The sequence below is a fragment of the Onychomys torridus genome, chromosome 1, assembly GCF_903995425.1.
Source record: "Onychomys torridus chromosome 1, mOncTor1.1, whole genome shotgun sequence".
NCBI lineage: Eukaryota > Metazoa > Chordata > Mammalia > Rodentia > Cricetidae > Onychomys > Onychomys torridus.
The window spans coordinates 48,068,537-48,082,580 of NC_050443.1; the positions used below are offsets into that span (position 1 = coordinate 48,068,537).

General features: G+C 49.8%; 1 protein-coding gene across 3 annotated transcripts in view; it reads left to right on the forward strand.

Annotated features, from left to right (window-relative positions):
* Ttc23 (tetratricopeptide repeat domain 23) overlaps positions 1-14,044 on the forward strand; it is a 99,480-nt gene that overhangs the window by 69,353 nt on the left and 16,083 nt on the right. For all 3 annotated transcript variants that reach the window (XM_036169592.1, XM_036169600.1, XM_036169608.1), the window contains exons 8-9: positions 9,082-9,209; positions 13,810-13,959. In XM_036169592.1, coding sequence (XP_036025485.1) covers positions 9,082-9,209; positions 13,810-13,959 — 278 coding nt within the window. The remainder of the gene's footprint in view (positions 1-9,081; positions 9,210-13,809; positions 13,960-14,044) is intronic.

Sequence of the window (14,044 nt, forward strand, 5' to 3'; positions counted from 1 at the left end):
TGCAGGTGCCCGCGCTTTCCCAAACTGCTGTTGATGACACCTTTAATAGTCCGCAGAAGCAGAGCATGACCTCCTTTTTTTCAAAGATACTCCCACAGCCGGCTCTTCTTACCAGAATGTTCTCTCAGTCTGGAGAAGCTCCTCTCTATCTGCCCCTGCCTCTCTCTCTCTCTCTCTCTCTCTCTCTCTCTCTCTCTCTCTCTCTCTCTCTCTCTCTCTCTCCTCCCCACATTGCCCTACACCAAAAGGACAAAGTCCAGATGAGCCTGAGAGCCGCTCCTTGATTGGTCCCTTTCAGATTCAGCACCTGCCAATCAAAGGACCGCTATCACCTTGGTAATGACAGTGGTCATGTGATGGGAAATTTGGCTACTGAAGTCTTAAGATGAGGGCATGCTAAGTGGGGATGCTGGCGGAGAAGCCGATAGGGTAGAGAGACATGCCATGCCAGCTGTCCAGGAGCAGTGCGGACCCCAAAACGGCTGCGCGAACAAACCCTCTTCTCCATGGCCCGTGCAAATCAGAAATGAGTACCTTTATGGAGACACTCTCCCCCATCCCCATTATTCCAGCTGTTGAAACGTGCTGTTATCTTTGCTCCCTCCGTGGTAGATGAAGGCGAGGCTGGAAAGCAAACTGACCTGGCCAGTGCACGGAGACCCAGGCTTCATCCCAGCTTGTACCTGAAAATGTGCTGTGTGGCACCGGCAGAGCCGGGACAGCCTGCCCAGGGATTCAACTTCCCTCTGGAAGCAGGGACAGGACAGTCACCACAGGCAGGGAATGCCACTGGAGACCAAGCCAGCACAGTCCCCCGTCTTTCCTGCCATCCTTCCCTCTGTTGTCCCTTAACATGGAGGAAGCCACCGTGGCCAGGCTGTGAGAGACCCACTCTGGGCAGAGGACTGTCCAGGCCTCTGCTGCCCCCTCTAGGGGACTACTGGGAAGTCAGGGAGCTAGAGTCTGGGCCCACTCCCACCCCATCCCTGCCCCTGTTCTCGCCCACCCAGGACCTTCTGACCTGGACTGTGCTCACTTCTAGCCTCCAAGTCCTAGCCAGGTCCCCCCAGAAGCAAGCCTGTGTGTCTTTCAGAGTGTCCAGGGGGCAATCTGGCCTTTGCTCTTTTACGTTTAAATCTGTTTGTACCTAACATAGACTTTTTTTTGTGGGGGGGGGGAGCGCTTTGCTTTTGTTTTTGGAGAAAAAGCAAAACAAAGCAATAGAATCTTTCAAAAGCATAATTTCCCGTTTGAGGACTTTTCCCATCACCAGTCTGCTCCTGCTCACTTGCTGGATGTCCATTGAAGGCATTGTCTGCTAACCAGCGATGCCACTGGCCCAGAAGTAAGTGTTTCAGGCCACGCGCTGGAGCTAATGCCTTTGCCCTGCGCCATCCTGCATTCCTTGTGCAGACAAAACTGCCCTAGAAGTCTGGGCTTCTTGTGCTTGCGTGAAGATTCCCAATTCAGGCTCGTGGAATGTCACTAACCTGGACCTGGCCAGCTGCCCAGAGCAGCCATAGACAAACTTGGTATTAACAGCTCTCCCAACCCTGCTAAGTGTCCAGGGCCTTGGCCTTGTGTTTATAATGCTTCTCCTTAAGGGTATTAAAATGAAATGGTCCAAAGCCAAGTACATGTCAGTGTAAACCTTTGTGCTGCAGGGCTGCTCAGTGCAGGCAGCCTTGTTTGGAAGTGGCCCCATGTGGTCCCAGGCGTCAGCAGGCTAAGGCGTTCTTCTGGGTCCCAAGACAGCAGAGCAAATGGTGCCTGCCCCTGCTGGAGCCCAGGGGCAGGGATTCCTGAGTAACTTGGCCCCCTGTGTATAATTCCTTATATTCAAATACATATATTTCCCAGCTCCCACTGGTCCTAGCCTCTCCCTTTGTTTTGCATAGGGAGAAATTAAAATGTTTCGGAAGCTTTTCCTTTTGTAAAGTAACTATCTGGGTAGGTCTCCTTGACCTTCCACACTCCCCCTTTTTCTCAACTCTTCCCCCTGGGTCCTGCTTGCTCTGCTTGGCTTGGGCACACCCCACCCCTCCTCCACAGTGGTTACCTGTCATGCCCCTTGAACCCTGAGTGTCCTGAGAGACACAAGTCAGGCAGTCCCAGGGATTTGTAGCTGTTGGAGCCTAGAGGCTCCTGCCAGGTAACATGGCACCCAGGAGCCTTCACCTTCCTGTGGCCCTCCTTAGCTGCCTCCTCCAAGCCTTCACCTGAGGCCTCCGTGGTGGAGCTGTGGTGTGGGATAGCCTGCTGGCAGAAATTGAGAGACGCCCCACTGGTGACTGTCTGTGTCCCTTCATCCTGATGTTGCTCCTCCTGGTCTCCTTTGCCTCCTCAGCCTTCCCATACCCTGGTGCCCTGCGGGCTCTGAGAGAACCTTCCTCACCCCCACCCCTGTACTCGGGGCTCATTGATTCTAAGAATGCCTGGCCAGCCTTGCACTTGCCTGCTTGTGAGCGACTCAAGCGGCCGTCTTCCCACACCTGAGCCCCCTGGGAAGCAAGGGCAAAATGGGTGAGGCCAGGAGAAGGAAATGGAGCTTCTTACTGTTTTTTTTTTTTTTTTGGGGGGGGTGCCAGCACCAAAAGGATTCCCCTCTCAGAAACTTCTGGAAGTCATTCTTGCATCTAGAGAACTGGAATGCAAAGTCATTCCACAAACTAAAGACAACCCAAAGCTCTAGAATGGAGACCACGCACTGCCTCCTTCCCATACTCTCCACCCAGAAAGGTGGTCAGTCACACCATAAATGTCACATCCCTAGGGCTAGTGGTACAAGTAACCCAACCCCAGAGTACAGGTAGGGGCTGTTCACTCAGCAGCTCTTGGGGCCAGCAGAAGAAAAAGGTGTCCTGTCACTCAGCCTAAGCCTGAGTTGCTGGGCCTTTTTCCTAGAGAATGACCCAGGGCAGGGCAGAAACCTCATGAACCAGGTGCCTTCCTTCCTGTGTGTCTAGAGTGAGGACTGTTCCCTCTTTGTGCCGTTTCTGGGCTGGATGAAGTACGCAGCCTGTGGGATGGTCACTTTCCCAAGGGCCAAGTCATCCTTTTAGATGTTGGCATGTAAGTGCTGTTCAGAACTTCTCAGAAAAGCCATGCTATTTATACCCAGATGCTTTTGAAAAGGATTTTTAAGGCATCTCTTTGGAGAACACACAGTCTTCCCTAAACTAAGGGACTAGAGGTCTAAGGTTGCACAATGCCTAACCTCTGCCCGTGTGGCCCTGCATGGGACTCTACATGGCAGACAGGAGGAAAGAGGGAGTCTGGACTGCTCTGAGTGTGAGGACCCCAAGGCAAGCAGATCTCATGGTGTCTGAGCCCCTTGTCAATCCCTGTGAGGACTCTCGGCACCTTGAAGCCCTGCAGGCTTCTGGCCCGGCGCCCATTCAGCCACCATGCTTTCTGATACATACCTGCCCCCAGCAACACATGTGAGCTTCCTCAGATCTTACCGTAAGTTCCACCACTCAGCTACCCACCGTGTGGGGTCAGATGTGTGGAAAAAGTAAGGAGTGGGTCCCCAGGCCTCCCCCATGGCCCCTACAGGCTCAGGGGTAGCAGCACCCACTAGATGGTCTCAACGGTTCAGTCAATTTGCAGGGTGAAGATCAGGCTTGGACTCCTCTTTTTCAACTTCTTGGAGTCCTTAAAGCCTTTGCAGTTAGTATAAAGACTATTTCCTGACACTGTTAAGAAAGACAATTAGCACATTGTCCCAGGAACCCTCCCACAGAATGAGGCTGTCCTTACCACCTCTTCTCCTGTCTCAGAACAGCCTCGAAAGAGGAAGCCTAGGTGGACTGGAATTTATTTTAGCTAGAAGTTCCTGACCAGGGCCAGAGAAATGGCTTGGGGGGAAGAGTGCTGACCACCGAGCCTGATTATCCGAGTTTGAGCGCAGGGACCCAAATGGTAGACGGCCAGAACCAACTCTTACAAGTTGCTCTCTGTCACAGATGCACTGCGGCACATATACCCACGTACACATAAATGTGCGCCCCCCCCCACACACACACACAGAGAGAGAGACGGGGGGGGGGGGGGGGGAATGGAGAGAGAGGTTGTTTTGTTTTGTTTTGTTGTTTTGTTTGTTTTGTTTTGTTTTGTTTGTTTTGTTTTGTCTTGTTTTGTTTTGTTTTGTTGTTTTAAGCTTCCTGACGTCCAGTGGGCCTCTCTGCCCCCTTCTAATCTCTGGCTCTTTGAACAAAGCTTTCTTTTCTTTTGCCTGTGTGTGAATCTCTCCATGCAAGGAAGTCTATCTGGCTTCAAGTTCCCAGATGGAGCCATCTGTAGAGACAGTTAAAGGATCCGCACCCAGCGTCACTCCCTCCCCCTGCTGGAACTCACAGACAAGGCAACCCCTCGGCTGGGGTGGGACTGGGAGGAGATTTATGGTCCTGGCTCACCTCTGCCATCAGGACTCAGATTTACCGGCTGAGTCACATGCCCATGTTTCAGAGAATGACTTCATCTCTGTCCAGGCTACCGGCATCAGGTTGCAGAGGATTCTAGAAGTGCTTTTTAAAGTTAAGGACGGCCATATGCTAGAACATCGAGCTGCTTGCTCGGCTCTCTGAGAAGTCATACCCAGCTTCAGAACACAGGAACATGCTGGGAGGTGACTTTCTGTCCAGAGGCCATGGCTTCCCGTCTCTCTGGAAACGCTCTTGTCACTTGTTCCAGATGAGTCTGGGGTGCCTATCCTCCCTGTCCCAGCCCCAGAAAACAATCTCTGTCATGACATGGCTCCTCTACAATGGACCAGCATGCACTTTGCTCTCTCCTCAAAGACCAGCCATATAACCATGGTTCACAGTTCATCTCGGGCCTTGGAGAGGACAAAGAAGTCAGGGTCTTGCAATAAAAGAGTTTTCCTTTATCCCATAAAGATAAAATGACTTTAGACTTACAGACAGGGAGACTATCACTGTCAATGCCTGGGCCCTCCCTAGGTCCCTGTGTTCCAGAACACCCTGTGAAACAAGGGTCCTGACATGTCATTTCAGATGTGGTCAGCTTGCCTGCGAGAGCTGCTATCAGGGACATTCTGTTCCCTAACTTTACTTTTCTCCTTTGACTAGAGACCTTCCAGGAACAGACCAAGGGCATGGAGTGCTGGGGTTACTGCCCTGCACTGGTAGGCCTGTCCATCCAACCTCAAAGGGCTGACCTACAGTCTTCTCTTGGTCCCCAATTAGCAAGAAAATAAAAATATCCAGTTCCCTCCACCCCAGAAACCCAGTCACATTAGACTTAGAATGTTCCATGTTACGCTTTTATCTACAAAATAAACGCTGCACCACCTCCAGCACTGTCGTCAATTATCCGAGTGAGTCGGTGTTGGTACTTCGTTTGAAGGATCAGCAATGAATAAAGAGTTGACATTTTCCACGTGGGAGAACTTTCTTCCATAGAACTTGGGTACTACCACAGGAATGCACCTGCTGGTCTGGGAGAAGAGTCAGGGATGTCCAGTTGAGTTACTGTTGATCCACTTAAAGAGCCTGGGATGGGGACATGCCCAGGAGACAGTGGCAGGAACCTGCTCCTGCCTAGATCCTCAAGGCAAACCTCCCACATGACCACTACTTGTTTCCAGACCCGAGTCCTCTGCAGTCCTGTCGATCTGGAAGACACTCTCCCCACGTGTTTGCTTCTGCCCTCTCTAAAGATCTCACAGAAGAAAGGGATGTGCTTGGGTCATTTCTCAGCACGCAGAACCCCACTGCAAATTTCGGCCGTGTTCTCAGATCTCTCCCTATGCAGTATTGCTTATCGGCAAATGATCTGAGGCTTCTGTGTCTTCAGGCCAGTCTGTCTGTCCATTTTAATTGTGTATCTGTCTGCTCAGTGTCCATCTTGGCTGCCTGCTACTTCTGATGCATCTGTTTTTCAGCCAACATGAGAGAAGGCCATAGCCACAACCATGAAAACCGGCATGAGGTGCTTAATAAACAGAAGCCTTTAATGTTAGTGACAGCGTTCATCACTGTGGGGAACCCGGTCTTGAATAGTCCTTTCCCTCTGTGGGTGGACAGGCTGAAAGCCTGCCTCCACTCAGACCTGTGCAGTTGTGTTCATTTTCGTCTGTGGAGGCCCTCGATGCCCATATCTGCCTGAGCCGCCATAATAAAACACCATAGATTGTGTGACTTAATACTTTGTTTCCCCAAGCCCTGGAGATTGGGAAGCCCAAGGTCAAGGTAGGGCTGGCTGCTTCCTGGTTAATAGACAGCTGTATTTCACTGGCTCTTCACACAGGAAGAGTCAAGGCAGCTGTCCAGGGTCCCACTCACAGAAGCACATGTCCCATTTATGAGAGTTCCGTCCTCATGACACAATCACCTCTAAAGGAGTCTCGCTCGAAATACCATCACCTTAGAGGTTAGAATTTTAACATGAATTTGAGGGGGACGCAACATTTAGAGCATCACTCTGGCTGTATTTGTTTTCTTTCTCCTGTTTGCTCTTTAAAACTCATTCAATAGTGTAAAACATGGATCCAAACAATATAAACTTTACAAGTTATATTTTCTACGTTAGTTTTCTTCTGTTGCACACAAAATTGTACTTGTGAGGCTAGAGATAGCTCAGAGGATGATGGCTCGATGGGAAAGAATAAGGAACCATGTTTAGACCTCCAGCATTCATGTAAAAGCCAGGAATGGTGGCCCTCAACCATAACCCCAGCAGTGAGGCCAGCGGATCCTGAGGCTCGCCGGCCAGCCAGTCTAGCCAAAATTGGAAAGCTTCACAAGCAGTGAAGACCTTGCCTCAGAGTATTCTAGAAACAATGAAGTGGAGAAGGATAGAGGAAGATGCCACAGTCTCCGGCTCTGGCCTCAATATACGCATGGGTATGGATGCCTCCACATATGTACACACACGCATTCATGCATGCACGCACGCACGCACACCTCACACACAAACACAAATATATTCTAGTTATTTAAGTGCCTGTTTATCAGCTTCTGACTCTGTAGGTCAGGTAGCTGGCACAGCAGAGCTGACTTCTCTGCTCAGGCTACAAACAAGCGGCCAGCCAGCTCCCTCGTCATCTAGAGCTCCGCCCCCTTCAGGTCTCTTTCCTGTTGTTAGCAGATTTTGGTTTCTTCCAGCTTCAGGACTGAAGCCCTTGCTTTCTTTTTGGCCAGTGACTCTTCCAGGGCCCTTGTCCATGTCACAGTGGAGAACTTCTTTCCTGTCACTCTGGCCCCCTAAAGCTTCTGAGATGGTCCACTCTTCTGCCGCTGGGACTGATTTCCTGAGATGGGCAGTTTATCGGGAGGAAATGTTAATTTGGCCCGTGGTTCGGAAGTCTCCATTCGTGTTGCTTTGGGCCTGCAGGAGGCCCAACACCATGGCAGACGCACATGGCAGAGAAAACTGCTCACCTCGTAGCAGCCAGGAAGAAAGGAGAGAGAAAAGAGGGGAGCCAGGGTCCCAATATTACCTGTTGGTGGAAGGATTAAGGTGACTCCATGTAGTTAAAGGGAGGTTTATTTTGTGGGGTAACTTACAAGTGAAGGGATAGGTTACAGGATCCGGGAAAGATGTAGCATAGTCCAGCAGTGTTCTCTGGAGAACTCTACTCAGTCTACCTCCAGCATCCAGGATCCAAGAGCCAAGAGAGCTAGCACATCCGGATCTCAGGTCTTAAGGGCTTCTGTCTTGGCCCCACCTTGTAGGCGTGACAGTTACCGGAAGCCTTAATGGGGGTAGTACTTCCAGAACAAAGCTGGAACAGCTACCCACTACAATTATCTTCAAGTGCTCACCCTCAGTAGCCTGATTTCCTCCTTAGGCCGCATCTCTTAAAGGACCCCCACCTTCTAATAGCTCCACAAAATGGAAAGCAGGCCTTTGGTATATGAGCCAGGCATGGTGGTGCACACCTTTAATCCCAGCACTCTAGAGGCAGAGGCAGGTGGATCTTTGTGAGTTCAAGGACAGCCAGGGCTACACAGAGAGACCCTGTCTCAGAAACCAAAGCAACAATGGCAAAAGCCAGTGTGATCAAGTTGGGCCCGAGGGATGATCTCACTCTCTAAAAGCCAGCAGAGACCTGTGATCTCACGTCACACGCCTTTGTGCTGAGAACTTGGCCTTGGGGGTTCCTGAGTTGATTCTTTCCCTTTCACTGTTAAACTTCAGCTCCCTGTTTGCCACAGTTTGGCTACGTGTCCTCCCAAGACCCCTGGGTCAAAGGCGTGGTCCGAAGCCTGTGGTGCTATTGACAGGTGGCAGGACCTCTAGGCAGTGATGCTGGGAACTCAGCTCGTCCCTGATTCTCATCACTTCTAGTTACCATGACACGTTTACCGTTGCCCGTCACATCACCAGAAACAATAGAGCCACGGGGTCACAGGCTGAACCCCCCAAAAGTGTGAGCACCTTCCCTCAGTGTGTGCTGATTTATCTCGGGTATTTGTTATAACAACAGAGGGCTGTGTGTAGTCACAGCTCTGCTTCTCCATCCCCTTTCCATTTTCCATGGCTGCGGCTTCCTTCCCTCGCTTTTACGAATGCCATTTATGTAGAACTATTTTTTGCTTTATTCATCAGTGTGTTTAAGAGTTTAGAATGTTGCAGTTCTTCCTCAGTTGAAAGCAGCCAGGTTGTTTAGGTTTGGTTTTGTTGTTATGTGTGTGTATGTGTGCAATGTGTGTGTGTGTTATAGAGATATATAACAAGATTACAGTTAGAGTCCTAAAATATATGAACTGTGAGGAGTGACTGATTTCTAGGCAGAGATAATCATCTATCAACATGAAAATATCCTAGTGTGTTCAGGCCTGGGATAGTCCTCTGCCCCCAGAACACTTTCTGTATTGCCAAGAACACCAAACTGTCTGAAAAATAAGAAAAATAAATTGTCGTATCCTTCTGAGGTGAAAATAGTTTCTGCTAAAACAAGCAGATTAACGACCACAGGAGAGTCTCTTGAGCTGGCTTCTCCTACCCAAATGCTTCTTTTTAAATGTTTTACCATCACTAACAGCATATTTGTTCCATCTCTGCTCAGATCTTTGAGCTATTTTCAAAATTGTTATTCTATGCTCTTTTCAGATGTGGCCGAGCAGTATTTTCAGGAAAGCATGACTCATGTGAAGGACTCCGAAGGAGCAGGAAGAGCCAAGTTCCTTTCGATTCAAGATGAATTTTGCAGTTTTCTGCAAATCACTGGACAAAAAGAAGTGAGTTGAGTTTAGATCACAATTGTCAAGCTATTCATAGGGGATGCCAAAGACTACTCCTTCAGTCTAGAAACAAAACTGTGAGAAAGTAAATGCTACATCCAACTAGAAAAGATCACTAAGGACTGAAAAGTTGAGAACTCAGCGGGCAAAGCCCTACTCACTGCAGCCTGTGGATCTAGCCGGGATGGTGTGTGGCAGTCAGTATGGCCAATTCATTTCTTCTTCTTTTGGGTATTGAATGGAATGTTCATATCTAATGAAAACCACACAGCACAGAGGTTTCAGCTCAATCTCTTTACTGAGGGTCTGTAAAGGCATGCTCGACATGGCTTAGAAAAATGGAATAACAGGGGCTGGAGAGATGGCTCAGTGGTTAAGAGCACTGACTGCTCTTCTGGAGGACCTAGGTTCAATTCCCTGAACCCACATGATGGCTCACAACTGCCTATAACTCCAGTTCCAGGGGACCTGACAACCATGTGCAAAACACCAATGCACATAAAATTTTTTAAAAATTAATTTTAACAAAAAGAAAGAAAGGTGGAACAAAACCAGAGATTATACTTGGCAGAGCTTATATTATATTTAAAAAAAAAAAAACAAAAAAAAAACAAAAACAGTTTACCTGTTCTCTGTAAATCATAGCAGCTCCAGAAAGAGATAGTAGATACCTCAGAGGTTTGGGGTGTGTGTGTGGTGTGTGTGTGTGTGTGTGTGTGTGTGTGTGTGTGTGTGTGTGTGTTCAGTCTAGCACAGCAAATCTTGGAGATGAAAAGTGGTTTCCTGTGTTGTCTGGAGACTCCTCCCCCACAGCACTATCCTCATCCCCCATCCCCCTTCTCTCCATTAAGGAACATGAGCTTTTATTCTGCATTTATTCAGTCTGTTGGGCCAGAGCAAATCCACAGTCACCCTAACAGTGTTTCACTGCTCTTCTGAATCACTTGACCAAAGACAGAGGGCCCTGCCAGGGCCTCAGATTCCCACTCACTCCATCCTGCTCCTGTGGGACTTCACAGGCTCCTCATTCACCTCCAGATTTCCCTAATACACGTGTGTTTTAACACCCCCTCCTACCATGCATCGTTTCTTGACAGGGCCACCCCAGCAGCTCCTCTTTCCCAGGGGCTGCATCCCTGCTTGCACATGTCTAATCTCTTCAGATTTTGAAAGCACACCTGATCAGCGAGCACTCATTTGGTTCTTCAATGAACCGTAATGCCCTCACGGCAAAGCTGACGTGGCCCTTCCAATGTCTAGATTCTGTTGACATTTCTGGGCTCACTTTGTTCTTCTCCCTAAGCTAAATTCCTGTAATAATAGCTTTTTCTGATTAGTACATGCGTGAGTGTGTGCGTGCATGCTCATGTGTGTGCAGGTGCATGTGCACATATTTGCATACATGGGGAGGCCAGAGGACAAGCCTGGAGGTCATCCTCAGGAAGGCCTTCTGCCTCCTATAAGACAGGGTCTTTCATTGGCCTGCAGCTCACCAGTTAGGCTGGACTGGCTGACCAGCAAGCCCCAGGTACCCTTTTGTCTTTGCTTCCTGGTTCTGGGATAGCAAATGCATGCCACCACACCCACCATTTTTATGTTGGGTTCTGGGGATCGAACTCAGGCCCTTATGCTTGAAGGTACTTTTCAAGACTGATCCGTCTCCCCAGCCCATACTGTCTTTTCTAACACCGCTCCCCGCCCCCCATGGCTGGTCTCTTCTTTCATTTCCTTCTGGTAGGCCCCTCCCTGATTCATTCCAGGCCAGTGCCATCTGTCCTTCAGCTCCCTGCTTCCTTCCCTTGCCAGCATTGGACTCTTCTGATTCTATCTTACAGAATCTCACTCATGTAGTGAGTATTTGCAGTATAAATTTATATAGATAATTAATGTTGCTCGTAGAACCAAGCTGAGTTCTGTGAGAGCAAGGACTTTCTTGCTCACGGTGGAGTTAATGAATGGATTCAGAACAAATGCCTGGTTGTTGGCCAGCTGACACTTACCTTCCACAATCCAGGTACTCAATCTCTGTTCCCAGCCTTCCTGCCACAGTATAGAGGCAGCTGATGCCCAGCGTCTCTCCTGATGTGTCTCACACCGATCAGTAGTCTTGGCTAAAAGATGTGCCTTGCTCTCCCAGAATGCCCTGGGAGAGTTTAGCAAACTGGCTCTTTTGTTCCAGAATCACTTCATGCCCTTCTGTATTTTTGCAAGGATACGAAAGTGGTCCCTTCCTTCAGTACACACGGCCAACCCAGGGCACATTGCTGACAAACTACAACATGGCCAAGGGGTCAGCTCTCCCTCTCCTGCCAAGCACCCCTGCAGTGGCACAGCCTGCCTAGCCACGCATGGCGGCCTCTCATTCTTTTCACCCTGGCTGGCAGACCCCCTCACCAGGGGGTGTAACAGGAGTGTCCATCAAGAGCTGCTCCTTAGAAGGACCCTGGCACAGGTGAGCATGGTGTCTCACCTAAACCATCCCAAATGTGGTCACAGCCTGTCCACAGGCTAGCTCGCACCAGCAGCAAGCCAACCTCTGGGGAGGAAATGATTTCCACAGTGAAAAGTAAGTGAAGGCCACTCCGCTGCAGACGAAGATGTTCTGTGTGAAGATCCCAACCTTTGTCCTTTGCAGACGCTAACCATCCACCAGCCTGTCTCCCTCTTCTTCCCTGCATGCTTTGCTATGGTCCAATCCGTCTACTCAATAGCCCCAACACAGGCTGTGTGCTTCTGTCTCCTGGGCCCTCGGGTGCCCATACCCCTCTTCCCTCATCTAAAGCTTAATAGTTCTGGGTTCTCCCCGTTAAGTTTTCCTGTCTGTTTTTCGTTGTCGTCCGAACATGCCTTTTAACCTGCTACACATCCATCCATCCCTGGCCTCCCTAGTCAACTGAGGCGGCGGTAAGGGCGTGATTCAGGAAAAGGATCCTAGCACTCTTCCCCGTCACTGGCCCGCTTCCCAAAAGCCCGGCAGTCAAATCCCCTGGGAAAGTCACCTCACCCAACTCTTGATTCCCTCTGAGTCCTCGCTCCTGGGTGTTGGGAGGGGATGGGCACAGACAGGTCTGCATGGCCACCCTGGGCCTTGAGTGCTTTCATGAGCCGTACCTGGCAAGTAACATGGTCGTTTTGCCTAAGACATTGATTTGTGCCATCACCACCTTTAGTGTGCCGGCCCCAATCCCTCACTCACGTCCTTACCAAAAAGGAACAATGTTCTTCATTTACACATCTGCCTGTCTAGGGTATAGGATCAGGAAGCGCACCCACCCACCCCTCCCCTCCCCGCCCCAGGGCTATGCTGTGACAAACCCTTCCTGTGGCCCTCCCTGGCTTTATTTGGCCATTGAATTCAGCATTTGTGCTGTGTGGTCATAACTGTGTTCTCATGTGGAAGATCTGGGAAGAATTTCAGGATGTGCTCGAAGTTCAGACTTGCCCCCTGTGTGTCTTGGTATCTGCAAAAATGAATAATCAGGAAATACTGTTTTCTGACCAACTCATATTTTTCTATTCCATGTTGGTATAAATAAATAGGACAAGGCAAACAAAATGTGATACCATGTTCCATGGAAATGTTTACTTTGGGCTTCCTAAGCATTCTCTGCGAGAATGGACAGTCCGGAAGCCTGACCCACAAGTGCAGCCTCGTTTTCTCTTAAGGGAGAACGAACAGTAGTGTGCACAGAAAAGCATGGGCCTAAGGGGGCTAGGGAACAGATTCCAGCTCCGCCACTGATGATCCCTAAAGGCGCTAGGGAACAGATTCCAGCTCCACCACTGATGATCCCTAAAGGGGCTGGGGAACAGATTCCAGCTCCACCACTGATGATCCCTAAAGGGGCTGGGGAACAGATTCCAGCTCTGCCATTGATGATCCCTAAAGGGGCTAGGGAACAGATGCCAGCTCCACCACTGATGAGCCCTATAGGAACAAGGAAGTTCTCATCTGTCACTCTGTGCCTTGGCCTCTTCCTGGGTCAGAAGAAGATAAGGCTGTGTGTGTATATATATCAGGTCACACAGAAACTGAGCCCCTGACACACAGGGTTCCATGCTGCCTGGCTCTGCTCCTGCTGCTCACTGGGACGGAGTCTAATAGCTCACACAGTGTCAATGCTGCTTTCTCCTTTTAGAGTTTGTACCCCTTTCCCAGATATGTTGTTTACTGCCTCCTATTGAACCAGAAGACAGCCCCCAGCTCTTCAGAATAGTCTCTAAAATGTTAAACATGTATCAAGTCATGATCTTTCCTGAGAGGCACAGATCTTAGTCAGTCCTTGAACTTTTAAAAGATGTATTCATTTCTGTCTTTGTGAGTGTGTGTATGTGTGTGTGTGTGTGTGTGTGTGTGTGTGTGTGTGTGTGTGTTTCCTCATGTGTATCTGTGTACCACTTGCATGCCCGGTGCCTGCAGGGGCCAGAGCAGGGAAGTGATGGATCTCCTGGAAATGGAGTTACAGAGGTGGTGAGCTTACCATGTGGGTGCTGAGAGCCGAACCCAGGTCCTCCACAGCCATAGCAGGCGCCCTTCACCACCAAGCAATCCTTTGAACGTTTAAACCACACAGCATTCATTTTGTCCTTTCCTCAGAGAGCAACCATGATCCTGAGAGCATCCCTGGAAGCCAAAGTAGGGGCATTTGGTGACTTCAGTCCGGAGGTGGCAGAGACATACCGGGTCCTGGGCAGGGCAGAGCTGGCACAGGGCAACCACAATGGAGCATACACAAAACTGAAGAAGGTAAAGCTGGCGCCAGCACCGACACAGACGGGGCTCTCCCTCACCCTCCCTTGCCCTCCCTCACTCGCTCTCCACGTCCCTCCTT